Genomic DNA, 26,599 nt, shown 5'->3' with positions numbered 1-26,599 from the left:
CCGGCTCTGCGTTCGGAAAGCGAGCCCCACGGTAATCGTTAATCCTGTGGGAATGAAACGAACGGATGCTCGGTGAAACGGAAGGCTCTTTTTTTTTACTGAGCTGCATTCACCCACTCCGCTCGGCCGCGGCTTCGTCAACGTAGGCGGCACGGCATAATCTGCGCATGCGTGACTCACGGCCCTTTCTGGGCGCAACGGCTTCCCGTAGATTAGGCGGGCACTGCAAAACGTAAACAGGGCTCGGGCTGGCGGGCGCGCTGGCCGGACGATGGCGGGTTGTGCCGACAAGTCGAGCAGAGGCGAACCGGTGACGGCGGGAGGCAATGCCGACGCGACCGCCGGAGAAGCGGCCCCTCGACTGCCGGACCCTGGGGAGGGATCGAAGACCGGCATCAGACTGAAGCTGTTCAACAAAGTGATGGAGAAGAGCCTGAGCAGCTTCATCGATCAGGCCAGGTAACGACGACGAGTGGGTTGAAGGGAACAAGGCTTAAAACGTCGAGTGGTTTTACGAGGCGGAATCTGGCCACTTATTCGTCCGCTCCTATATGCATGCGTCGTAGTGCGGGGTGCCATGTGACAAATAAAGATTCTTCTTCTTCTTCTTCTTCTTCTTCTTCTTCTTCTTCTTCTTCTTCTTCTTCTTCTTCCTTCCTTCGTCGAATTGTTCAGCCCCCCCCCTTAAATGGCCACAATAACGTTATTTTATTTAAGACCACGGTTTATGATTGCTTCATATAGTGGCTTTAAAAATAAACAATTCAAAAACGCATCCTGGACAGTCGTTGTTTGTTTTATTTTTTTTCGCAATACAGCGTTTTCATAACAGATGAGTCGTTTTGGGGGATCTTTCAATAGAGGCCGCTAAACTACAGGACAGCGATTAGTCACTAAACAGCCACCTGCAGGCCAAAATAACGTTATTGCGGCCAGTTAAGGCAGACCGAAAAATTCGAATAAGGAGCTGGCGAATAAGCAGCTCAACTTCAGCCTCATAGTTGTTGCTCTGAATGTGCATGTATTGACAGTTTCCAGAGATTCGTCAGTACTTTCCACCCGTTTTACAAGAAGAACCCTCAGGTGATGGAGCACATCCACAAGCAGTTCATTGTAGACCTGCAGAGGACAATACAGGTGTGTCTAAAGTGCTATTTTGTCAGGTGATCCGTACGGGCACACGTTTGCACCACATCTGTCTCCCATGAATTCAGCACGGACTGCAGTTTCCTATGTGTTATTATATTAGGAGGACATCGACAAGCTGATTGAGGAGGGACGCCTCCAGTGCAAGCTAGATACATTGGACAAACTGGAGAGCGATGCAAAGAGCAGTGGCGAACCAGCATGGTCAGTATATACAGTCCATGCATTCATTCCCTGCCATGTTGTGATATACAGGTTTCCCTTGAAAAAAAGTGTTAAGACATCTACTTAACCAATTGGAATGTTTGCAATACAATAGCTATACCATGAACATATTAGCAGAAGGCTGCCAATTAGGCAAATTGATTTGCCCTGGTATTAATAGCAATGAAATGTTTTTAAAATTTGGTATGTGATTTAAAAAGCTATGACCTATTTGTGGAGGGGAGGTTTACATTACACAAATCAAAAGCAAGGTGGCTGGATTGTTTTTTTATGAATTGGAACATAAAAGAACAGAGAGATCTGAGAGACTGGTCAGAATAAGGTACATAAGGAATTTACCAAATATAGGACACCTTCTTTTGGCCAGCGACGCTGTATAACTGAGCACAGGGCAGATCTAGATTACGACAAAATGGGAATGATTTGACTCTAGCTTAAGATAGCAGATTCCAACGGAGGTACCATAAGTGTTTTCTTCCAACCCTCAATTTTGGATTAAATGTGGCGCAAAATCATGCATTCAATTCAAATTAATCAGAAATTTACTGTTATCAAATCCTTTTCCCATAGGCGACCCTGTGGGGTGCCTGAACAGGACCTCTGCAGTTTTGTGATGCCCTACTACCAAAAACAGGAGGTATATCTGCGGCAACAACTGAAAAGGATTAAAGCGGAAAACGCTGCCCTCGCCCGCAGGGTGCAGTCTGGCAGGGACGACATCGCCCACACAGAACAACATATTGCCACAGCTGTAGAAAAGTGGAAGGTGAGACAGAAACGAGAAGTAAATCGTGAGATAGAGGAGGAGCTGGACAAACACAGCAGACGCAGTTTGATCACAGACATAAAATTGCGTCAGCGGGTGTAAAATCTCACTCATTCATTTATTTAAGCTTGATCATGATGCCAAAGAGACTGCTGCACATTGTCTTAACTTGCAACATTTATTGAGTGAAGTAATATTTTATCAAAAGTCCCCATAACTGGCATATTTCGTGGGCTTCTGATACGTCTACGCACCTGCCTCTCAACATAGATGCGAAGAATTACATTTTATTCTTAAGCTTAAATTATGACAATTATTTACTACATAAGTTAAACATATTGGTGGTCCCTCTGAATGTTGACTTTGTTCAGTGGTGAATTGTAACAGAGTACAAGTACTTCATCACTGTACTTCAGTAGATTTTTCAAGTATCCGTACTTACTTAAGTCTATTCAGTTTAGGTGACTTTTGTCTACATTTCAAAGCAATGTTTTTTTTGTTTTGTTTTTCTTCTAAGTCAGCAGCACTTTATGCCATATTATAGGCTCTGTTACATGAAGGCACAGGATACGACAAGTGCTTTAACCTTTAAGTGCGTTAAAGAGAAAGTAGGCTATTTATATACTTTTACTGAAGTATTTGTTAACGTATTACTTCGTTAGAAGGTCTGAGCCCTTTTTTCCCCACCAATGATTGATTCGTCCCCCTTTCTCTCACTTTCAGGAATCCGCCAGAGAACACGCGAGGCTGACCTCTGACCTCTGTCCTCGGGATGTGTTTGACGTGACCTCACCCCCGAAGTCCTTTTAAACGTTATCCCTCATGAGGGGAGATGTGTAAACCAACTCCACTCTGCAAATAAAGCCCATACGTCTGCCCGTGTGTCTTCAAATAAACCCAATCAAAAGGAAATGTTGTGCTCCTTTTTATTCAATCTGAACGCACTACCAACTGGCTTCACGGATCGGGCGGCTGCACACCGAGCATTACGGTAAACCTGCTCGAGCGACGAAGGTTCGATTTTTCTTTCAGATTCGGTTCTTCACAAGCGACTCGGTCCCAAATGTAATCGTTCGTTTTCCGTTTTTTCGTTTTTGTTCGATTCAGCCCACAGGCGAGGGAAGGGGGGGACGAGTCCCGGGAGTCGGTTGAGTTCCGTTGGACTGTTGAATTCTCGCCGCGCAAACCCACTAAATATGTCAAAGCCGTCGACGTAAAGTGTGAGAACGCGAACGGTTGATCGCCGAAGAACGACTGGCCCCAAGCGTCTCCTGAACCGATGTCCTCGGTCGTTATCTCGGGCTTGCGAGCGAATGGTGCCCTCCCTCGCCCGCTCCCCGCACCTCAACTCGAGGAAATTGCAGCCGGAGCGTCGCCGCTGTTTTCGTCCGCGAGCGACTCTGTGTCTGGCCGTGGTCAACGGGCGAGCGACTCTTTTCGCCGGATCCGTTCGCCGCGACCGATCCGTTCTTGAGTCCTTCGTCACTAGCCGCCAGGCGAACCGTTGTTGTCAGACGGGGGCGACGCGGCCAGTCGGCGAATCCGTTCCGCGGCTGGAAACCCCGGTGCGTCTCCGAGGTCCATGCATTCCTCACGGCAGACATGACGGAAATGTTTTCGACTCTCTTCGGGCAAAACGAAGCCCCGGGGCCGCCCGGCTCCTCGTCTCTGGGATTCGGACCGGGCAAACCTCCGCCTCCGCTGCCGCAAAACCAGGCTCCGATGCCGGGTGGGCTCCCACCGCAGCCCGGGGATGAGGGGCCTGTCCTACGGAAGCCCGGAGCCATGAACGAACCCTTTTATTTACTACGAGAGCTCCCTGGTAACGTGTTCATCGGCAAATAGGCGTAGATTGAATACGTTAAGACCCTCAACGAACACATTCTCACGGTCGAGCTTAACATAACTTGATAGATGGGTAATTTTGCAGCGTTACAGCAGCTCAGGTCAAAACAACAGGCGATAATAGCAACGTGATGAGAATACAAATAGAAACTATGCGATGAGCCTGAAGTTGAACAACAATTCAATGCCGTTGTGAGCACGTTAAATGCATTAAACGCACGGACTCTTCCATCTGTGATTGAATATACAGTTGGTATCAACGACATGGAGTCAATAGTTTTCTCTGTTTTTCGCCAGTTATCGGCTGCTTACTTCCTATTGACATAGCAATATATTGTTCATTATTATATGTATTTTGTGCAAGTGTAAACTCATCCAACTCATTCTCACTGTCCTGGTGAAGTCGTTTTCAAGGCACTGGCAACTATTACAGGGTGTTTGCCGGACCTCTTGAAAGTCTTCAAAAGCTCCTTTTAAGTTTGTTTTTTACTGTGTGTATGAATGTGAATTCTTTCATCCACCAGTTGGCAATGAGCTAACAGGCAACACCAACCTCATCACTCACTACAACCTGGAGCACGCCTACAACAAATTCTGCGGCAAGAAGGTGAAGGAGAAGCTCAGCAACTTCCTCCCAGAGTTACCAGGTTGGTGTTTGTTGGAGCGCCGTGTAACGCACGCATGCACGCATGCCGGCATCGCGTATTCTCCGGCCGGACGAAGGCTCAGATAAAAGTTCAGAGTCCAATTTCTGTTTTTATATTTACCACGGCCCATCAGCTCCCACTGTGAAAAAACAAAAGCAAAGAAGGAACCATGAGATCTACTTGTGCTGTGTCACCTCCCAGTTTCTGAACTTGAACTATATGTTGTTGGTGGAGAAGTCGTTCAAGAGGTTTTATTCGTCACATACATATAGAGACTTTCATACATATATGCAGTGAAGTGTCAATGCAACACATCCGGTGATTACACACAATGTGCTCTAGACTGGACACAATAGCTCCCTAAAAATTTCTACTTGACTAACTAACTGATTCCTAAAACGTGATGCAGTAAGTAACTTGAATAATATAGAATAAAATAAAATAAAGAACTCAAAGGTAAATGCAGAATGGGGGTACAAAATAGAAATTAAGGGAATAGACATATGCATATGGGATAGGCTATTATGTATATACAGATATGTGCTTTAAAGTGGAATGTGAATAAAGTGAGGTAGTGTGTGTGGAGATGTACAGAACAATATACAACAGTACGGCGCAGCAATACAGTAACAACGAGTGGTCATACGAATGATTAAAAACACTCATGTTCTTTGACTAGTCGGTGTTCTGAGCAATAGCAGCATCTCACCTCCAGGCAAAATCCACTCTTACACACTTGGTTCAGGAATATAACCATAACCGCGACATCCTACTTGATCTCAGCCCCATTCATGCAAGCGGTGACTCACAGGAGCCTTGATTTCAAAAGTAATTTTTTTACTGGCGTCAGCGGCAGGCGGGGTTACATAAGCCCTCGAGACGTCGCAGATGGCTTGATGACTAAGGTGGATGATGAGGTGTTTTCATCCTCCTCCGTCCTGCTGTAGGTATGATAGACTGTCCCGGCACTCAAGATGGCAGCTCATTGCGCTCTCTGATCGAGAAGCCCCCGGTGTGCGGGAACTCCTTCAGCCCTTTGACCGGCGCTCTGCTCACAGGTTTCAGACTCCACACAGGACCGGTATGACCCAAGCTGCTAATTCTCAGAGCACACATGCGTAATTGAAATTTTGGCTGTATATTTCCTTGTCTAAAAGCACTATCACACACTCTTGCACACAATAATATAAATTCTAAATGAATGTAAATGTGAATATGCACATAGACAACTGCCACGCAGAATGCACAGCCATGTAGTTAATAGTACTTTATTTCTTACAAACACTGTTACTCATGCAGTCACTCCTTCACGCTGAAACACGTGGGCTCTAATTGTTTATATCTTGATACTTTCAAGTCTTGCTTGTGTGTTTATGATCTAAATAACCCAATGTGTGTGCGCCCCTGCCTCAGCTTCCAGAACAATACAGACTAATGCACATCCAGCCTCCAAAGAAGAAGAGCAAACACAAGCACAAACATCATCGACCGCAGGATCCCATACCACAAGGTACGATACACACAATCCTGTGTAACGTGTGAAACACACACAGACACACACACACACACACACCCACACACACACACACCCCGATCCAGCCGCGCGACATTAACACCACCGACAGATTGGTGGTTATTAGAGGTGGTTTTCATGTTGTGGCTGATGGGTGTATATACACCAACACACACGTAGATCCAGAACGGTGATGTTTCGGGGGGGGCCACTCAAACCATTTTGCTCGTCATTCCAGAGACTCCATCCGACTCTGACCCCAAGAAGAAGAAGAAAAAGCGGGACGACGATCCCGACCGCAAGAAGAAAAAGAAGGACAAGAAAAAGAAGAAGGTGAGATACTGTGTTCTTCTCCAGACCCTCCGTGTTCGTGTTCAGTTGGCGCTTATTTTCTGAGAGGCACTAAAACGTCCATTTGATGCAGCTCATTGAACATGCTGACCACTTTTTGCCTCGAAATGTGTTCAGTTCGTAGTTGCGGTGGCTGTTTAAATTGAAATGAATATCTAAAACAGGAAGATAATTTTTGTTTAAAGAATAGGATTGACTGTTATGCAATCCAGGCCTTATGAAGAGGTTGGTTCCCGTGTATTTATTCCGTTTGTAACTGTTCATAACAACCTCGCTGACCGCTTTGGTGAGAAACTTACCACTCTGCTACAGATTCTCACTGTGTTTAAATTAAGTCCAACAGGAGGACTCTAAAAAAATCGAAAAAATATTCGATTCACAATTTGTTCAGGGGTGTCGTTTTAAATCTGCTGTCCCCAAACGACAACCCACCTTAAAACTTTGCACAGCTCGATTAATATTTTATGGATTTCCATCATCCAGTTATAATACATAAAATATAGCGCTACAACAATTAAATTAAGTCATCTGTATGAGTAATTATTTTTGACTGTAGTTAACTGTAATGTTTTCAAATACAAACTGGATGATATCAGTTGTTTTCTATTATGACAAATTTGGTCTCTCCCAAAGAGCCGAGTAGAGCGATTTGGCCAAGAAGGAAGCGTTGGCTGAACCACACACAGGATGGCCGCACTCGTCCTGTTTGCAGAGAATGTTGCATTTTCCTTGGTGCTCTGCTCTCGCCCTGATGAGATTTCTTTGTCCTCACCTCAGAACCGCCACAGCCCCGACCACCCGGGCCTCGCCGGCTCACAGCCCAACAGCAACAGCCTCAGATAAGGCGGGGAAACGGCGGCGTGCGAGCGTGTTCAAGTGTGCGTATGTGTGTGGCACCTGCGATTGTTTACGTGTCTGGGAGCGTGTGTATTTTTAAGGGTGTATCAGAAACTGTGTGCCTGTTTTTATTTTTTTTTGTTTGTTTTTTTTCCTGCAAGAATGTGTTATTGAGAGTGTACGTATGGTTGCTGTATTATTCCTATAACAGGTTCTCAGATGAGCTGAATACACTCGTGTTGGATTGTTTGAGGCAAACCCAGTGGCTGGTTGGATGTGGGAATAAATGTAGAAAGCAAAGTTACAGAACAGTGTACAAAGCAAACGGCCGCTGATATGATGTCAAGGATGAATGAATTAGTCTGTGTACCTTTTCCACTTTTGTCTCGGCCCTGTGTCAAATTTCAATAAAGTTTGATTTCTATCCCTACTGTGCATTTTTTTCGAGAACCCCCCCCAAAAGACACGTACCTATCTCTCTAATCTCTCTCTGATCTAGTCCGCCGACAAAAAAATGTACAAATATTATGGTTCATGTTACCAATCAGACTTTAAAACTCTACCCAATACACACGATAAAAGCGTGTCTGATAAAATCGCTTGTGCAAATAAAAATTTTAAAGAGTTGAATGGGAGGGGGCACAAAATAGCTTCTAAATTGGCGAGTTTCCAACTTGAGCCGTGATCCCTCCCACTAGCCACCTCCATAATGCTCTCGAGTTGTGATCAGTTTGCTAAGTTTCATAAAACACCGTCAGGTCAGCGTTTTTCCCGATTTCCATTTTCCTAATAAATAAGTCTGCCTCCTTTTGTTTCCAGGTTTTCAGAATCCAACGTGACATCACTGTTCCCAGATATTTGTATTTGCTAACGGTGTCCACTGTCTGGTCCTTGATTATGGTATACGATTGAGTGAAATCAACGCATATCTCCATTGTTTTGGCCACGTTAAGTCGCGTTTACGTGGGAAAAAAAAAAAAAATGAAAGTTTGGATTTTCACCCAAACTCTCAGCTGTTAGAATATCGCCGCTATCACGATCAAACGGAAGCGACATGAAATGAAGAGAGCACGGAAAGGTGTTGACATTCATCGATTTATTTCATCAGACGTAAAAGCATGCAAAATTTATCGTAGAAAAAAAAAAATGCAGACGCACTATTACTAGACACATAAAAAGCTTTAGACCTACGGGTGCACAGAAAATCCACGACAATCCTCCTTTGTCAGGGGCCACATTCCGCCCGAGGGAAAAGTGCTCAACTGAACCAACACTGTTCTTCATATGGCTTTACAGCCCCTAAACATGGCTTTGGTTTACTGGAGACTTTTTCGAAGGGGCTGGCTTCTCTACATTCACGCACATTGCAGCAAAGACAAGGTGGTGGATAAAGCAACTGAGATAAAACACCCCCGACACTCCTACAATATTGCATATGGGGTAGAGATGGTTTGCGTACAAAAAAAACAAAAAAACGAGCAAATGGACAGCCGCAGCAGTTATTGTCACTGAAAAGAAACTGTTGAAACCCAGACTGGACGAGGGTAAGAGACAACTGCGTCAGGTTGCAAGCAGTGCAGATCCAGAACTAGGGTTATTCTGAAATACAGATTTCTAGATCTGGTACGTAGACCTGTAGAGTATTAAAAACTGGATCTATTTACAGAAAATAGATTGGAGTTTTTGTTTCTACTCCGAGACAAGACCAACAACAACAACAAGGCAAAAGCAGAACACATAAGCAGTATACATGATAAATTATCTGAATTGCATTCCTAATTAAGGTAACTACTACAAAACAACCTCGAAACTCTTCCCTTTTTTTTTAACACTACTGAATCTAAACGTACAAAAAGACTTTAAATACATCGTTTATACACACACTAGTTCATTTCTGTGCATAAAGCGGTAAAAAAGTGTGACGCCGTTTCTCCAAAAATCAGTCAAAACTTTTGCCCAATTCTATTTTAAAAAATGACAACTTCTCCCCCGGCTGTTAAAAAAAAAAAAAAAAAAAAAAAAAAATCTGGAAATGTCACGGCAGATTGTCTGCATCTCGCGCTACAAATTTGCTGTTTCCTATCATCAAGACGGCAGCGGACACGGCGGGAGCGACGGGAGCGAAAAAAAAGGGTTTCAGAAGAGGTAGTTATGGTGTCTCTACGACCAGCCTAACCTTGCATGCATGTTTCTATATCGACGGATAATCGGGATTTTGTCCGGAGAATGTGCCCAAAGTAACGTTTATATGTTTAATGCTATTTATTTACTTTTATTCGGGGAGAGGGGAGGGGGGTCTGGTGGTCATCGCCCAGCGGAATCTATGCTCATATTTAACCCCCCTTTTTGATAAGTGTTATCGGGCTGCCTGTACAGCAAATACTGTCTCGTTAATGCACATTTGTCTCTCCGAGGCGGGACGTCGGGTAGAAACGGCGCCATTTACAGCGAAGCGCGTCGGGTGCCCTGGCGAGTGAGAGCGCTTCTGAGACGGCTTCCGGAAGAGGAAAAAAAAAAAGCGAAAAACGAAAAGCCACCAAACGAGCCGCTCTTTGGTGTCAGGCGAAAGGATCGTAACGACGTCTTCCGACGAGTCCGAGTGCCCTGCGAGAGTCTTTCAAGTAGTGCGACTCCAAAGGTCACACGCCCGGTCAGCCGTGCGGAAGTTCGGGTCGTGCCTGTGTCCTTGCGCGTGTGTTCGTAGGGTTGACAGCTATGGCTTTGACATCAATGCTGATTTGGTTTCAACAAGTTCAAACTGAAGTAAATGAAAAAAAATACAACTAAAAGCAAAAAAACAACAACAGCAAAAAATACAAACAAGGACAAGAAATGGTGATGAAACACTGCCTCTCCTAATGGCACCGCCATTCCACTAGAACTGGAAAACTTCATGAAACTCAGATGATTTAATTAAGGGATACACAAAAAAAACAATACATCTCAATGAAACATGTACCAATGGCTTCACTGTCATTTGAAGGTACAGGGAGCAGCAGGGGGTCCTGGAGCCTCTAGGCCTCCACCACGCCGTGCCCGTTGCTGTGGTTCTTGTAACCGTTGATCTCCGAGTGGTTCAGAGCCTGGGTCTCCTGGCTGCTGGCCTGCCGCTCCCTGGCCTCCTTCTCCCTCACCAGGTTCCGGCGGTGGAAGAACAGGTAGCCCGGCAGCAGGAAGCCGGACAGAGAGAAGATCAGCAGGCCCAGGTTGATCTGCAGGACGCACGGGTAAGGTGAGGGGCAACGAGAAAACTCTGATTAGAAAATACAATAAAAACACTATGAGGTCACACTGGTGACAACATTGACAATTACCTATAGATAGATAGATAGATAGATAGATAGATAGATAGATAGACAGATAGACAGACAGATAGACAGACGGATAGACAGACGGACAGACGGACAGATAGACGGATAGATGGTTAGACAGACAGATAGATAGATAGATTAGATAGATAGATAGATATACAAGTGTGTTAGTGACAATGTGGAATGTGTGTGCGTGTGTGTGTTCCTCACCATGTAGGGGTCGCCCTCCAGGGGGCCCACCATGGCGATGAAGAGCGGCTGCTGCAGCAGCGCGAACACAGCGCTGATCATGGACTGCAGGCCCGTCAGCGTGCCAAAGTGGTTGGAGGGGTAGCTGTGGAAGATGGCGGCGGGTGAGAAGGGGCTACTCTGGGTTAACTCTGCCGCGAGGAGAAACGGTTCGATTCCCACCGGATACTCACACAGCGGCGTAAAGCCCCCCGCAGCACGAGTGGATGAAGCCTCGGACCATCGTGTGGAGGATGAAGGTCAGGACCTTGACACCACGGGCGAAGGAGAGGAATGATTGGTCTGTCACGCCATATTTGAAAATACACTACGGCTGTGTGTGTGTGTGTGTGTACCTGTAACGGTAGGTTGTCTATCAGACAGCAGACACCAAATGCGATCAGCAGCAGGTTGGTTAAGATGAAGGCCCTCATGGCGTTGGTCACCTTCTGGATCTTCCGGTCTCTCCTGGGGCCGCTGAGCACAGACGCAGACACATCATCAGATCGGATCAGATCAGATTGTACTATCCTGTTACTGCTTGAGGCCTGCAAACTGAAGTAATTGAAACAAGGGACACTGAGGAGACGAGAAATGGATAAAATATAAAAAGGAAAATATATATTACATGCACGGTATTTATCCAAAGTATAAAATAGGATAAAATAACACTTTATTAATCCCTGAGGGGATTTTTAGGAAATATATATATATCAAATATATGAAATAGTATATCACGTAAAACAAAAAGTTATTGTTGGTTAAATTCATCTGCATCATCATTGGCTTGAAAGTCCCTGTTCTGTGTGTGTGTGTGTGTGTGTGTGTGTGTGTGTGTGTGTGTGTGTGTGTGTGTGTGTGTGTGTGTGTCCCGACTCAATTCACTTCTCTCTCCCCTCCGCCCGCCCGCCCCCTCGATCGCCCCCGCCCCTCCCTCGTACCTCTTGTTGGTGGACACGACGGAGGTCTCCTCCTCACACTCCTTCATCCTCCAGTCCATGATGTAGCCGATCAGGGGGCAGGTTAACAGGCACAGCAGCTGCAGCGTTCCGAAGATGGACGAGTAGAAACCCACTGAGGGTGGAGGGGGGGGGGGGGCACACACGAGGAGCTTCAGATGCTTTGTTCATTGGTAAACTAACGTCCACAGGGTTAAAACAGTAAAACTAATGTGACATAGACGCCGGAGGGGTCCTGAGGAAGTATGTAGATCAACACGTCGAGGACGATGTAGACACGGTATTTATCCCCCTGGAGGGGGGATATTGTCCAAAGGGGATGTTGTCATTTACAAGGGCATAAAGTTGTCATTGTTCTATTTATACATTTTTTTCATCCGTGTAACTTGGCTCCGATTTCAAATGCATTTCTCCCCAAACAGAAGCGAAAGCTTAAATATCCAAAAGACCCGTGCAAACCAACCCCGACCCCTCGTGCTACTCACCGTTCTCCTGGGCTTCCATCACCAGCTCCTCCGAGGCTAAAACACACACACACACACAAAAAAAAAAAAAAAAAAAAAAAGCCTCGTCAAATGAGCGCCGTTCCACATCAACACAAATACACGTCCAATTTTTTATTTTATCTTATTTTTTTGGACAAGAGATTCGCCGGCGGTCACACTCACGGTGCGGCTGGCCGTGCGTGACCATGAACTCCAGCATCTTGTTCATGGCTCCCATGAAGAAGATGATCCTGAGCTGGGACATGCCCATGGTGACCAGGCTCCACAGGAAGATGGGAGAGAAGACCGAGCGGCGGAACGGCACGCCGCCTGAGAGCGGAGGGGCAGGGGGGTTAGGAAGAATATGGAGGCCTTTCCATTCTTTGACCCCTCCTCGCATTGAGTTAAGTCAAAATATGATTTGACATCAATTCAGCATCAGTTGACACGAGGAGAAATGAGGATTTGCTTTTGAATTCTTACTCAAACCCACGGGCTGACAAGCTTTAGAGACATTTTCAAAAAGATGTTTTGCCTGGTACATCAATTAATTATTATTATTTTTTAAAATATTCTGGCATTAGTTCAAAATAAAGCTAACAATTAAAGGTTAATGTTGCCATCTACTTCTCTTTCAGTTTCCTTTTGGCATACACATTTTTATGATATGAATGTAAGAAAACGATAATAAAACATTTAAAAGATTATATATATATAAAATTTTTTGTCAAAGCCAGGGATCCCACTGAGGAGGGGTAAAACGTGGAAAAAACCGAGTGGAACCGGAGGACTTTGTATATGGGATGTACTCACCGGGTGCAACCTCGGGACCAGAGGAGCGACTCTCGTTGACGGCTCCGACTTTGTTACACATTTGCCCTTTTTGGTCCCCTGAAGACTGCTCCTGCAACGCTAGGATCTTACTATAACACACACATGCGCGCGCAAACACACACACACGCAAACACACACACACGCAAACAAACACACACACACACACACACACACAGAATTCAGCTTTTCTTCAGTGCACACACATGCATGATTTTGATTTTGTTATGAAAACCTTTGACAAGTTTTGTTTTTCTTTTGCCGGGGGTTGAGGTGGAACGGGAGACTGACCTGTAGTCGACCTCGTCCGGCGTGGGGAAACCCTCCACGGGCCAGTTGAGGAAGCAGTTGATGAAGACGAATGAGGCGAGGCCGGCCCAGACCCACATGATCACCTGGAAGGACGCGCCTGCATCATAGATTAGCTGGGAGGGAGAGAGAGAGAGAGAGAGAGAGAGAGAGAGAGAGAGAGAGAGAGAGAGAGAGAGCGCGAGAGGGGGAGAGAGCAGGGGTCAGGAATTGGGTTGTGATATTTTAGGCTTTTAGACACCTAAAGGTCCTTGACTTGACCTCTTGTTTTGCTTGTCATGGTCTCCCTCTGGTCATTTCTTGCACTTCGTCTTTGGGTCCTGTGGGTGTCTGCCTCCTGCCTCCTGTACCACCCAGCTGTTCCCTGCCCTTAGTGTCTGGTCCCCTTTAGGTACAACCGCCTCAAAGTCCCCCGTGTGCACAGTTTCCCTATTGAACTCCAATAAGTCTCTGCATCTGGGTTCTACCTTCGTCCCTAGTTAACCCAGTAATTACGCTCTCAGAGGACTAGGGCTGTATGGATACAGTGACAGGTTAATAAACAATACTTCTTTTTACCTCAAAACAAATTGATATATATTTTTTTTATTTTGTAAATAAAAAAATAAACAGTCATATAGTGCTCTAAAATAGGGCCTATTCAACTGGCGGTCCGCGAAGCCAAATGTGGCCCATGTATCAAATCAGACTGGCCCTTTGAATAAATGTGAAGGTGAATATGAATATAATCTAGAAATGAATTACCGGTTGTTTCGTTGAAAGCTTTTTTTTGTCCATTGATAAAGATCATTTGAAGGATTTTTTTCTCCTTTGTTTTTACAAGTGTAGCTACTAAAAATCGTTGAATAGCTGCTCTATAAGCATCCCTTCATTTTGACTTCTTGCTGCAAGGATATGCAATTGGTAAATCCTTGATCCTAAGAGGTCTCCACAGCCAGAGGCCAAAATTAATATTACGGCCTCCTTAAATATGATATCGATAAAACTATCCGTCAGGTCGACGTCGAGCGGCTACCTTGACTCCGGGGAAGGTGACGGCGGAGGAGGCGTAGGAGCCGATCATCAGAGACATGATGGTGGAGCTCAGGCTGCCAAACATGTTGGGGAGCTGGGAGAGGGGACGGAGAGGGAGGAGAGCGTTAAAAGAAAAAAAAAAAAAAAAGACTTCAGTGTGTGTAACTGAATATTTCTTTCGTCTCGTTCGTTTCCCCCGTAGCCGGTAAATCCTCTGCTCTAATTTCCATTCTGACCAGAAGAGGGCATAGTGTCGCCGCGCATAGAGAGGCCGAACAGCCGGCGACGGGAAAGATGCCAAGACTGTGTCCGTGCGACCCAGACTCATTAATCTTTCCCCCCCCCTTTTTTTTTTCCCTTGTCATGAGGGCACGGTCGTGACCCCGACTTCACCCGCCACTTTAAGATCTGCTTATACACACACACACACACACACACACACACACACACACAGACACACACACACACACACGACTAGGAACTCTATTATTTCTGCCGTTTCTAGGAGGTCTCACTCAGAGATAGGATTTGAGGTCAGGACACTGGTCCATATTCAGCGCTAAGGACCGAGGTCCCAAAGCTCGGCAGGTCTGTGTGTGTCGGACATGCCGGGGGGCAGCGGGCACCAGGCTCTACAGCACATCATATATTAGGTCGCCCTATTTACAGTTGTAAGGAGCTCAGCTTAACATCACAATGATCTATTGTGCGAGCAGCACACTCAGTGTCCTTTGATTAAGAGATTTAAATGGGTCAATCGTGATTATCCAATCACATGAGCGGGATTTTAAGGTGTGCTGCTCGACAATCTGGGCTGTTCTCTTCCTCGGCCGACAGCATTTTTTCCCCAACGCCGCGCAATCTCCTGACCCCGCGAAAGGGGTTTACCGAGTGGCGTCCCTCCTCATACCCCCACTCGCGTATGTGTACTTTCCACGCCGCTCGACTAAGTCGGAGGAAAATTACGTCAATTATGTGGTGGCTGGGGGGAGAGGTCCGGCCCAAACCGCACTGAGAACAGTGTATGGTTGTTCCTAACAATGTCCTCGCCTCAGGGTGAACGAGGGCACGGCGAGGAGAATGTATATCAGTCCAGAGATGGGATTTGTTCGCCGTAATTTGGGATTTGGGTTCAGAAATGCTTTTCTAATGCCCAGTGACAAGAGTTAACACAACACACCCTCAGCTATTTAATAACTGTATTAGTCATTAGTTGTTGTTGTTGAGCCAAGACAGCTGGAAACGAACGGTTCAGGCGCCATGTGGGAAGCCGGGAATGATAAATGACTCATGACGGTTCCCACTGTAAGGCATTGGTAGCATTCTCCCCTCATGCACACTGACATGTCTACTTCCTGTGACACAGGTTCGTAACGTATGTACTGTATCTATACGGTCGTCCGTGACGGGACATAGGCACACGCACACATAGATGTATACACAACACGGCCAAATGGGTGTGACAAAGTGCGAATTCCAGCCCGCAGACCAAGCCGGAGGGGGAACGGGGCCAGGAACACACATTTTCATTCAGGGCTTCTAAGAATCGAAATGCTTCGCGGCCCATTCCTGGCACAGAGATCTACGGTCGCAATTCTTGGGCAGCGTGGATTTCTGGAATCCTGGCGAGAGAGAGAGAGAGAGAGAGAGAGAGAGAGAGAGAGAGAGAGAGAGAGAGAGAGGGGGTACCTCGAGCCCAGAGAGAATTCTGTATCTCTCCCCCCGATGCCAAAGCAAAGGTATTCCAGTCACGTGTCGTCCGGCCCCCTATTTCCCCTCCACGTGAGATCGCTGAAATTTAGCGCAAGAATCGTGCTCGCGAAAAGCATCTGCACGAGATAAGAACACGCGTGCCAGGAGAGCCTCGCGATCCAAGGGTCAATGTTTGCGCACCCGTGCAGGCGCCTGTCTGTGCAGGTGTAAACAGCGAGCGCGGTTCCCACCTCCCTAACTGCCTGTTTTTTTCCCCCCACAAAATTCATATTTCAACACAGCTCTGGCACATGGTGCTGCATGCCAGAAGGTTGAGAAAGGCACATAAGCACACACGTGGCGCTGTGCGGCGTGGGCTCCCCGGGGCTCATGCAGTTCCATACTGGTCCAATTAGGGAACTTTGTGTTTACTCAATTAGCTTTCGCTCACTAGACGTGCCCCGGGATTTGGGGACGGTGGGAAGTTAGAACACCAGTTTTTTTTTATTTTTTACTAAATGACTTGAGATAAAGCAGTAGCAGGGGTGATGAGCACAGGAGAGTGAGGGAGCTCGGATGAAGAGAATAATAGAAGGCTGGAGGAAAGGTGGATGGATATTCCCTATTTTGGAGTATTTGGGTGGGTGGGGGTGGGGGCACTACAAGCCACAGCTGCAGCTTTGCCCTCTGTAGAGTTCACAGCAGGAAACGCTAAACCACAGCTGCAAGAAAGGCTTCCTCTCTGCATCCCCCCTCCCCTCTGCAGTTTGCCATGAATCCACATTGAAAATACAAACTAGATATAATAACTCGCTCATTACACTTCGTTTTGAGCGCTGAGTTGATTTCTGCACGGCAAACCAACCCCCGTGCCCGGCTGAACCACATGGCTCCTCTCATTAACAGCCTGCTAAATAGAAACCACAAACCGCAAGCACAACTCTCACTTCCACAGTTATATATCCCAACCTCCCAAGTTTCTTCGCGTTAAGCAGATCTATTCCATCCCACGGAAATAGTAAAGTTAGAATTTGCATGAGCGGTTTCGAACCTATTTCTAAATGAACACGCTTTACATTTTAGAAAGACGTGAGAAATACATGACATTATACTGATGGTAAATACATATGACATTCAAACTGGACGTGGCCGGTGGACCGTGAGTCATTTTCCCAAACAAATGTCGATAACCCCCGACGAGAGATTTCCCCTCCCTCCGACCTGCTCGGCTGGGAACAGAGTTAGTGGGAGGAGCGTGCAGGCTGCTGCAGATGACTGCAACAGCAACAACAGCAGCAGCAGCGACGTACACGCAAAGACGTCACCGGAACCGGCAGTGGTAGCTCCCACCGAAAGGTCACTCAGGTTAGAGATGGTTAAGTCGAGGTATAAGGCTGCGTTAAGTTGAGGTATACAGCCAGCGAGAGTCAAGTTTAGATACAAGGTTAGCAGCAGCAACGACAACACCAGTTAAGGTGTCTCATCTTAATCCAGTCACCGATCCTTTACTTAGCGACCCTAAATTACGGGTCAAGTTTTCAATCAGACCTCGGGAGGGAGATCCTTTTGACTCTCTCCGAAAACACACCCTTCTTATGATCCTCTAACTGTAATGTCACAACAGAAACAACCACAGCAACAGCAATAGCAGCAACATCAACACCAGCAAAAGCAAAACAGGAGCAACAACAGCAACGCACACGCACAGACCTCACCAGAACCGGAAGTGGTAGGGATTGTTATGTTTAGGTATAATGTTCCAGATGATTAGGTTAAGGAATGAGGTCAGAGATGGTTAAGTTTAGGTATAAGGTTAGCAGCGGCAACCGCAACACCAGTTAAGGTATAAGGTGAGCAGCACCAACAACAGCGCCAGCAGCAATGACAACACTAGCGGCTACTGTACCAACTTCTGGGTGTGGACGGAAGGTGAGGGGGTTGGATAAGTTCACCTGTCGATCCGTGCGTGTGCGTGTGTGTGTGTGTGTGTGTGCGCACGATATGCGCTTGAGATGTCTGCGGGGCTTCATTTGAAAATCAGGAGGTGCCAGAAGGCGGAGAGGCTGCGGATCCGGCGGGGCTTAAGCTGACATGCGTGACGCGGCACGGGACCCACAGGGGCTTTTTTTTGTTTCATTCAATTAGTAGCGTAAATAAAGAATAATACTGTAAAGTAAAACACACACGATTTCTATTTGTCTTGTTTGGAGAAACGGGAGGCGGTATTTAAGGCAGAGCTCGCGGCTTATGCGGAGGTGCTGGATCCAATCGAATAGGTGCTGGTCTCGATCTGAAGGGACCCCGGAACATGTCAGGCAGGGTCCGGGCGCAGATTAAGCCCTGGTGCATGTGTGGGCGGCGACTGAAAGCTGGAGAGAAGGTTTAAATTCAAGTTGATCCGTTCCTTCTCTGGAATTCAATCAATTATATAATGAACGGGGACGTTGTGCCGTCTCCGTTTTTTTAAAAGTTGTAAACCGCCGGGTCAGCTTACTCGACAAAAACAACCACCTTCTCAGAATAAATCACCTACTTTTGACATCCCAAAGAATTTGACCGATACGAAGACGGATTTCTTTCCCCCCTTCATTTCAGCCCCCGAAAACACATTCCCAGTAAAAACCACATTGGTGCACTGTGAAGCGGCGGAATACTGTCTTAAGAGTCCAGACACGACGGACAGAGAAAGACGGAAAAAGAGACAGAGACAGAGACAGGGACAGAGAGAGACAGAGACAGGGACAGAGACAGAGACAGAGACAGAGACAGAGGTAGAAACATGGACAGAGAGAGAGAGACAGAGACTGAGACAGAGATAGAGACAGGGGCAGAGAGAGACAGAGAGAGGGACCGGGAGAGAGATAGCGACAGAGAAAGGGACAGAGAGAGAGACAGAGACAGTGACAGAGAGAGAGACCGAGACAGAGACAGGGACAGGGACAGAGAGACAGAGACAGAGACAGAGGTAGAGACAGGGGCAGAGAGAGATAGAGACAGGGACCGGGAGAGAGAGAGAGACATCAACATGGACAGAGAGAGAGGCAGGAACAGAGACAGAGACAGACAGGGGTAGAGAGTGAGACAGAGACATTGACATGGACAGAGAGAGAGAGACAGAGACAGAGGGAGAGACCGAGACAGGGACAGAGAAAGAGACAGGGACAGACATGGACAGAGAGAGAGAGACAGAGGGAGAGAGACAGGAGACAAGGACAGAGAGAGAGACAGAGAGAGAGAGAGAGGGACAGAGACAGGGACAGAGACAGGGACAGACATGGACAGAGAGAGAGAGACAGAGAGAGAGACAGGGACAGAGACAGAGAGAGAGAGAGAGACAGGGACAGAGACAGAGAGAGAGACAGGGACAGGCCGAGGGGTGCGAAGCTTTTCCGGTTACGCAAAGCCGTCCGCAGCCAGCGACGGCACCACGCGTGTTCACAGCGTTTCCACGGGGTCACTTGCTCTGTATCCCACGTTAACCTTCGCCGACCCTGACATCTGCTCCGCATTAATGTTGTTCTTTTACACATACGTACAAGCACAGGCGAGCAGAGTTGAATGGGTTTTGGCATGGATCGGAACAGGGGAAACAGGGGAGGGGAGCCAGGACCGGAGAGAAGACAGGAGGGAAGACAAGATGAAAGAGAGGAGGAGGAGGAGGGGAGGAAGACAAATAGGGGCAGCGGGGTGGGGAGCGGGGAGGATGTTTTATCGTGTTTTGGTTGGAGGTGAGTGGGTGGAGCTTTGGGGAAGGGTGTGCTGGAGGCCGGGGTTCACTATTGGTGGAGGCCCCGCTCGGAGAGTTTCCATCTGGGGAAAGTCGTGTTCGACGCAGAGGGGACACATTCCGACCGACACACACACACACGCTCAAACACACACACACACACACACGCACACAACGGAACATTCCCACACACCTGTGAGGACACGGGGGGCGTGTGGCACGACTAAAAACACACTCGACGATGCAAGTACCAGCTGACACATCACATGAAAAGCACATGCCTGACGTGAACGCACACAAACATGGCCTGGAGGACAGTACGCACACTGTTCCCTCGGCTGACACAAATAACAGGCCCCGGACACAGGACATATTCAACAGCCGGGCTCAAAAAAAAAAAAAAAAAAAAAAAAAAAAAGTTCCCAACATTGGTTCTGGTCTGCTCTGAATGTTGCCTTGCACAACCACAGCGGCTGAGTCTCAGCCGTGGACGCCTCTTTCCTGTGTACAACATGGGGGGACACGTTTGACTGCGCCGCGTAAAGAGAGAAGACAAAGTGGCTTCATTTCCCACTGGGGAACTTGGGAAGCGACGCAACTCGCTGTTTCTAGTCTAAAAAGAGCTGAATGGCCGAAGTGCAAAAGAGTCGCTGAAAACGCTGGGAAAAAAACGGGATCAAATACACCGTTTGCAACCATTTCAGCGTCATAAAAAAACTCGTCGTTATATCGTGAGATTTTGGGTTTTTTTTTAAACGGTTGAACCTATTCTTTAATATGCCCCATTTGATCTGTAGTTTTTGTTCGCTTACTGGTATTTATATGAGTTTCGATGAGCCGGTCCCAGTAACATGTAAAATAATGGCTATTCAAATTATTTTATTCCTACTCTCTTATGCATAGATTTAAGTCGATCGTATGTTGTCTAATCCTCCATTTGGAATATATAATATGCATATCAGAAAATGGCACCACACAGGTTTTTTTTTTTGCGGATGGGTGTCTCACCGTGAGGGAGGTGAATGTGAGGCAGATTCCTCCAAAGCCATTGAAGGACAGCGCCAGGAAGATGAGCTCCGACAGCACTGCAGAGGAGGAGCGGCAGGAGAGGTCACGGCTGGCAATACGGTGATAGACAATCTGCCAGTGTTGTGCATGGTGACTAAAGGAGCCACGTTTAGCGAGTCGAGAAATCAATTAAAGTGATCGACTAACGGCGGTGACGTGCGACTTCAGAGCTCGACTCGCAAATGTATTTCCAACGACTCCTTCCTCGTCCAGCCATGTCGATTTAACAGATTGTTTTTTTTTTACGTCTTGGAAATGACAAAGAGGTCGGCAGTCGAAATAGCAGATTAGAGGAGTGGATTGAATGGAGACAACTCTACATGAACCTACTCAAGTTTGAAAAACACACACGGATGTGTGGAAAGTCTTATTTGTCTTTTCTTTGCACAGGTCAACCCTTCAGGTGTTAAACACAGTGATTGTTTATACTCACCACCGGGGTCATACGCCGACACTGACATCATGATGCAGGACAGGCCGAAACATGTACTGTATGGGGAAAAAAACATTTGTTACTAAATATATATATATATATATATATATATATATATAAACTTTGGCATAACAGGTAAAAAATCAGGCATAACAGGTTAAATCCTAATTACTAATTTGGCACAACAGGAAAAGAGTGGCTTTATGCTGCTTTTCGAATGTAATGCCCCGTGAACTAAGCACAGACACACCCAGGGCGCAGCGTAAGGGCTAGGATTTAGTTTTAGGAATTCAACAGCCTGCATGTTTCAGACGCATACATTTTAGACCATTCCTACTCCTTTCTCATTTCTCCCAGATCAGACGACAAAAACAAAGTCTCCCCCCCTTCGTGGTAGCATTAAATCTACTGGTTTCTACTGTGCACACCGATCACTGCCGTTTAGATAAATGACCCATTTAGAGCTATTAACGCTACACGGTCCGTGTTCAGTCAGTGTTATTTATGTGTGGCCAAAAAAAAAAAACATGAAAGTCCCAGAATAAGAGTTGAAAGCCTTGGAGAGCAGACAGCCATTGCTGGCAGTTTAACGGCCCAAGAGTTGTAACAGGCAGCAGCTGATAAGTTATCTCTCTGCTCCGCATCGTCTCCCTTGCTTTGTTCTTGTCAGTAGGACTTCAGCTTTCTGTGCGCGCGCATGCGTGCGTGTGTGTGCGCGTGCATGAGTGTCTCGACGAGCTAGTTACTCCAGCAGTGTGTGGCTGCAGAGTGTGTGAGATGGTGTGCACGTCTTGGTGCTGGCTCCCGTGGTGTACTTATTTAATTTTTTTATCCGTGCATTTCCAAAAAGAGGCGAGGAAAAACAATTGTGCTTGAAACAGGAATGAGGATGCATGTGTTTGGCGGCAAAAATTGTCACACCCACCGTGCCGGCACGATGCCATTCTGTGCACGCCCCACCAGGTAATAAATCCCTTTGTTCACAAGACTCAAGGAATGCAGTAGTACTCTATCTCTTCTCACTTTTGGAATGTGACTTGTCTGCTTTTTTGTGGACGCTGTGGTTTCTTGATAATTAAATAGCTGATGGCTCTGTGTTATTTTACTATTGCTACACTCCGGCAGATAATCATCGCAAAGACACCGATGAATGGAGCCGGCATTTGGGGAGTAATTTCACATTTTTAAACAGGCAAGCTCCAGCATCGACCCCCTGGCACAAAGACGGTCGTCCCCCGTTTGTACAACAAATGTTACTGTTAAATGTAACCATTACCTGCCGACCAGGCGGATCGGGCGTGGCCCGTACTTGTCCATCAGGATGCCAAGAGGCAGGGTGGTGGCGCTGAGCAGGAACGAGCCGATGGTGAAGCCCAGGTTCAGCATCTCCTCTTGGTCCACGCAGCTGAGCCACTCCTCCGCCTCAACCCCGGTGGCGTTGCCGCCCAGGGACACCACCACTGAGTCATTCCCTGTCAGGAGGGAGGGAGCGAGCGAGCGAGCGAGTGAGGTGTGTCTGTATAAACTGGGACGTCGCATGGTTTACCAAAGCTAAATATTTGAAGACTTTATCCTCGCCATTTTCATTGTATATATATAGTATAATCAGAGGGAAAACACTATGCTGAATACCGCAGCATCGGTCCTTTCTGATCGTTATCATGAGACGGTGAGGACTCGCTACCTGTGCAGAGGTGCGAGTAGAAGCCCTCCCTTTTGAGCATGATGAGCAGGGACCCCCAGCCCAGGAGCACTGCGGAACACAGCAGGTTCTCCAACACCGCCGTCACTGCCATCCACCAGCGCCTCCTGTAGGCCTGGAGGAGAGAGGGTGCCATGGCTGCGCTGCAGGAGGAGAAGGGGACACTGTGGGTTAACGAAAAATAAAACACTCCACCCACAAGACTGTGAGAAAGGGGGAAAGTTAGCGTTTGAACGTGACCTCGGTCGAGTTGCCTCAAATGGGTTTCCATTTGTATGTGTAAGTTAATGCATGTAGTCATTTGTTTTGGTGTTATTCTCCTGTCAGAAATCCTTCCTCTTTCTTTTCTTTCTGTGTTTTTTCAGCCATTGTCTCCTCACTCAGTTATCCAGTTTATATAGCCTGTATATAACAATGGCCTTTTGAAGTGTTTTGAGGAGTGAAGCATCGCCTAGTGAGGGTTTGTTGCTTTTGGAAACACAACTTGGTACCTAAGACCACACCTCACACCTGTCTGACATGCATATGTCCAGTCAACTGAGCAGTTGTTGATGTAGGCCTGACTTTGGGCTGGACAATTACTTGGACTGATGGTGATTAATTGCCCGGATCGATGGGCCTTTTATTTATATAGCTAAACTACCCACAACGAGTAGAGGTCACTGTAATCTCTGATCTGACTGTGAATACAGCTTATACGCCTCAAAAGTACCTCTTTCCTGGTTAAATCAGCAAAACACACAAACACAGTTCAGGTTATCATAACCTGTGTGAATCACTGGCCAACAAATCTAAACAGACTTTCATACAGTCATGACCACCGTGGCAATGTCACATGCGCGCCTGCGCACGTGCTCACACACACACACACACACACATATGGAAAATAATTCAACGAATGCAAAAGGCCAAATTTAGCGGAGGAAGTAAAAAAAAAAAAGTCTTGAATCGGATGCCTGCGGAAGGTCTGGAGCTGGTTGCGTGGTGGTGGAGTGGGGGTGGTGTCAAGGCCTCCAACAGGGACCTTTGAGAGGTTCTGATGACAGTAGACTCTTCAACATGTGCGTGCGAGAGTGCCTAGCTATAGAGGACAATTGCAAGGGTGCCTGTGTGTGTCTATGGTTATGTATGTGTGTGGGTGTGTGGGTGTGTGTGTGTGTGTGTGTGTGTGTGCGTGTGCGTGCATGTGCGTGTGCATGTAATGTGATTAGCGATAGCTCACTGCACTCCCTTTGTGCTGAAAAGAGTGTCTGAAAAGGGGGGATTTCTTTGTAACTGACACCCCATGCCGAAAACCCATTCAGCACACATGACTCTATGGGCTTGCCAACAAAACTAAAGCCACTGGTACATTCAACCTGGCAAGTTTATACAGCAAATTAAGTTATCCGGGTCAGGGCACCAGCACATGATGACTAAATGCGCCAGAAAAAAGTGCAGTCCCCAAATTGAAGGCATTGTTCTCAATGAATAAGCCTGGCAGGCCGCTCTCGTCATGGCCTCCACAGCACAAGACTGACACCTGAGCCGTCCTGTCGACACCATCACATGAACGGATTCTTTTACACGTGGCCGGTCCTGCAGTGTCAAAGTGTCAAAGAGTAAAATAAGCAATAAGAACAAACAGACTCCATGGAGCTAAATAATACATACGGCCGGGGTTCATCGCTCTGCGTTGTTGCAGAAAAAAAACGAGGAGTAAAGTCCACTCAAGTGTTATGTGGGGAAGCATGTGTGTTTGTTTGCTGGTAAACAAACAAAACAACATGTCGCTCCCCGGTGTGTGCGGTGCAGTGTTTCCAAGGTGACGAGGCTATCAGGGGTATCGGATGAATGAAGCCAGACAAGCGGGAGACTATTTGACTATTGTCTTTCATTATACAACTTAGCTTCTGAAACTCATTAACACTTATAAAAAATAAACGTTCCTCCCTGTGTTCGACATAAAAGCCTTTTCCCGCCCACACAAATGTTCTGTTCGCTAAGAGGGAGTGAAAGGAATGATGCAGCCGACTGCCAAAGTATGAGTGGAATTTTCGTTATCAGCCGGGTTCATTCAACAAGGTTGCAAGGGTAGAAGTGACACTTTCTATTTCAATTGATGTGATACTTTTCATGTAATATTTTTATTAACCTGTCACTCCCACAGTGAAGCAAAAGCATCTCCACATATTAAAATATAAGTGTCCTCGAGCAAGACACTTAACCCCTAATTGCTCCTGATGGCCGCGGCCATCGGTGTTTGAATAATTTTAAGTCGCTTTGGATAAAAGCGTCTGCTAAATGTAATGTAATGTAATAAGTGCTTTATTATTATAATACATTATTATAATAATATAAACAAGGCTTTCTCTAGGAAAAATATAGTTTTGTGAAAATATTTGTTGTAATACTAATTCTACAATATTTGGAGACGTCACCGCCAAAAGCAATGATAAGGGCAAAGCTTTAACTTCTCTGTTTAAATATACACAGGTGTGTATCCGTGAGACAGCCACGTGAGTTGCTTCAACGCAGCACACCAAAGACCAACAAGACACGTCATTAACGCCATCCTGGAAACAGCGCTCATAAAAGATGCAATTGCCAACAGGCGAAAGCGGGAAAAGCTGCTCCTCGTGTGCGATTGGCAGGCGGCTGAGAGGAGTGTGTATTGTTTTTATAGGCAGGTTTTAACGGAGGGGAACAGGTGAGACCAGGCCGCTGGTGGAGCAGACACCATATAAGGGAGGGACTTCCTGCAGGCTGATACCTGGGCTCCGCACCAGCTTAATGATGCAATGTTGTGGAAGTCTTGCATACCGTTAGAGAGACAAATAGACAGATAGAAAGACCTATAGAGACAGACAGACAGACAGACAGACAGATAGACAGATAGACAGATAGACAGATAGACAGATAGACAGATAGACAGATAGACAGATAGATAGATAGATACTTTATTCATCTCCACAGGGAAATTGCGGTGACAGAAATTCCCATAAATAGAAAATAATAGAAGAAATGGCAACAATCAATAAATATTTAAAAAAATAATAGAAAAATGGGCAACATACAATAAAGCAAAAAACAAAGGGGCGGGATGGAAAATAGAGAATAGAAAAAAACAAAACAATTGTCAATTGAATAAAAATCGAAATAAAATGGCAATCTATACACAATCTTTGTGTACATGTGCCATGTGCCATTAGAAACATCAGGAATGATTTTATTATTAGAAAACAACAAACTTGTGTAACATCCAGGGGCCCCTTCCCTCCCTCGACTGTACTGTGACGCTTTCCACTCCTTTTTTTTTTTTTTTGCCTTTCCCCCGTGGGGATGATTCTGACCCCGACCGACATCCGCGGGACGACAGGCAAACTCTTTATTCTCACAAGCATTGGAATAAATAAACGCGCCGCCCCGGGAGCCCGTGGTCGGCGCACCGACAGCTGCCTCTCCGCGGGCCTGACCCCCCCGACGCCGGGCTCCGGTTACCATCCGCACAGGGCGCGAGTACGTTCGGAC

At 46.6% G+C, this 26,599-nt stretch overlaps 3 protein-coding genes across 3 annotated transcripts in view; 2 read left to right on the top strand and 1 right to left on the bottom strand.

Moving 5' to 3' along the window:
- The first annotated feature begins 228 nt into the window (after nt 1–228).
- On the top strand, nt 229–3,038 carry pmf1 (polyamine modulated factor 1). Its single transcript, XM_080008385.1, has 5 exons — nt 229–459; nt 1,032–1,137; nt 1,250–1,350; nt 1,942–2,137; nt 2,861–3,038. Exons 1-5 carry the CDS (start codon nt 272–274, stop codon nt 2,945–2,947), a joined length of 678 nt encoding a protein of 225 aa, XP_079864511.1. The 5' UTR covers nt 229–271; the 3' UTR covers nt 2,948–3,038.
- Nucleotides 3,039–3,436: 398 nt separating this feature from the next.
- med19a (mediator complex subunit 19a) lies at nt 3,437–7,760 on the top strand. Its single transcript, XM_080008424.1, has 6 exons — nt 3,437–3,959; nt 4,507–4,629; nt 5,577–5,710; nt 6,043–6,139; nt 6,381–6,475; nt 7,271–7,760. The coding sequence occupies exons 1-6, from the start codon at nt 3,740–3,742 to the stop codon at nt 7,334–7,336; spliced, it is 735 nt and encodes a 244-aa protein (XP_079864550.1). The 5' UTR covers nt 3,437–3,739; the 3' UTR covers nt 7,337–7,760.
- A 651-nt stretch (nt 7,761–8,411) lies between these two features.
- slc43a1a (solute carrier family 43 member 1a) overlaps nt 8,412–26,599 on the bottom strand; it is a 19,011-nt gene continuing 823 nt past the window's right edge. The window contains exons 2-15 of the mRNA XM_080008387.1: nt 23,072–23,232; nt 22,664–22,859; nt 21,388–21,443; nt 20,895–20,971; nt 14,469–14,561; nt 13,436–13,569; nt 13,127–13,236; nt 12,497–12,643; nt 12,314–12,349; nt 11,811–11,943; nt 11,226–11,346; nt 11,064–11,137; nt 10,852–10,975; nt 8,412–10,542 (exon numbers count right to left, since the gene is read on the bottom strand). Of these exons, the coding sequence (XP_079864513.1) occupies nt 10,345–10,542; nt 10,852–10,975; nt 11,064–11,137; nt 11,226–11,346; nt 11,811–11,943; nt 12,314–12,349; nt 12,497–12,643; nt 13,127–13,236; nt 13,436–13,569; nt 14,469–14,561; nt 20,895–20,971; nt 21,388–21,443; nt 22,664–22,859; nt 23,072–23,225 (1,653 nt within the window). The 5' untranslated portion in view covers nt 23,226–23,232 and the 3' untranslated portion in view covers nt 8,412–10,344. The remainder of the gene's footprint in view (nt 10,543–10,851; nt 10,976–11,063; nt 11,138–11,225; nt 11,347–11,810; nt 11,944–12,313; nt 12,350–12,496; nt 12,644–13,126; nt 13,237–13,435; nt 13,570–14,468; nt 14,562–20,894; nt 20,972–21,387; nt 21,444–22,663; nt 22,860–23,071; nt 23,233–26,599) is intronic.

This window comes from Zeus faber (assembly GCF_960531495.2).
Source record: "Zeus faber genome assembly, chromosome: 10".
In the NCBI taxonomy this organism is placed as follows: domain Eukaryota; kingdom Metazoa; phylum Chordata; class Actinopteri; order Zeiformes; family Zeidae; genus Zeus; species Zeus faber.
This window is presented reverse-complemented; position numbering and strand designations above follow the sequence as displayed.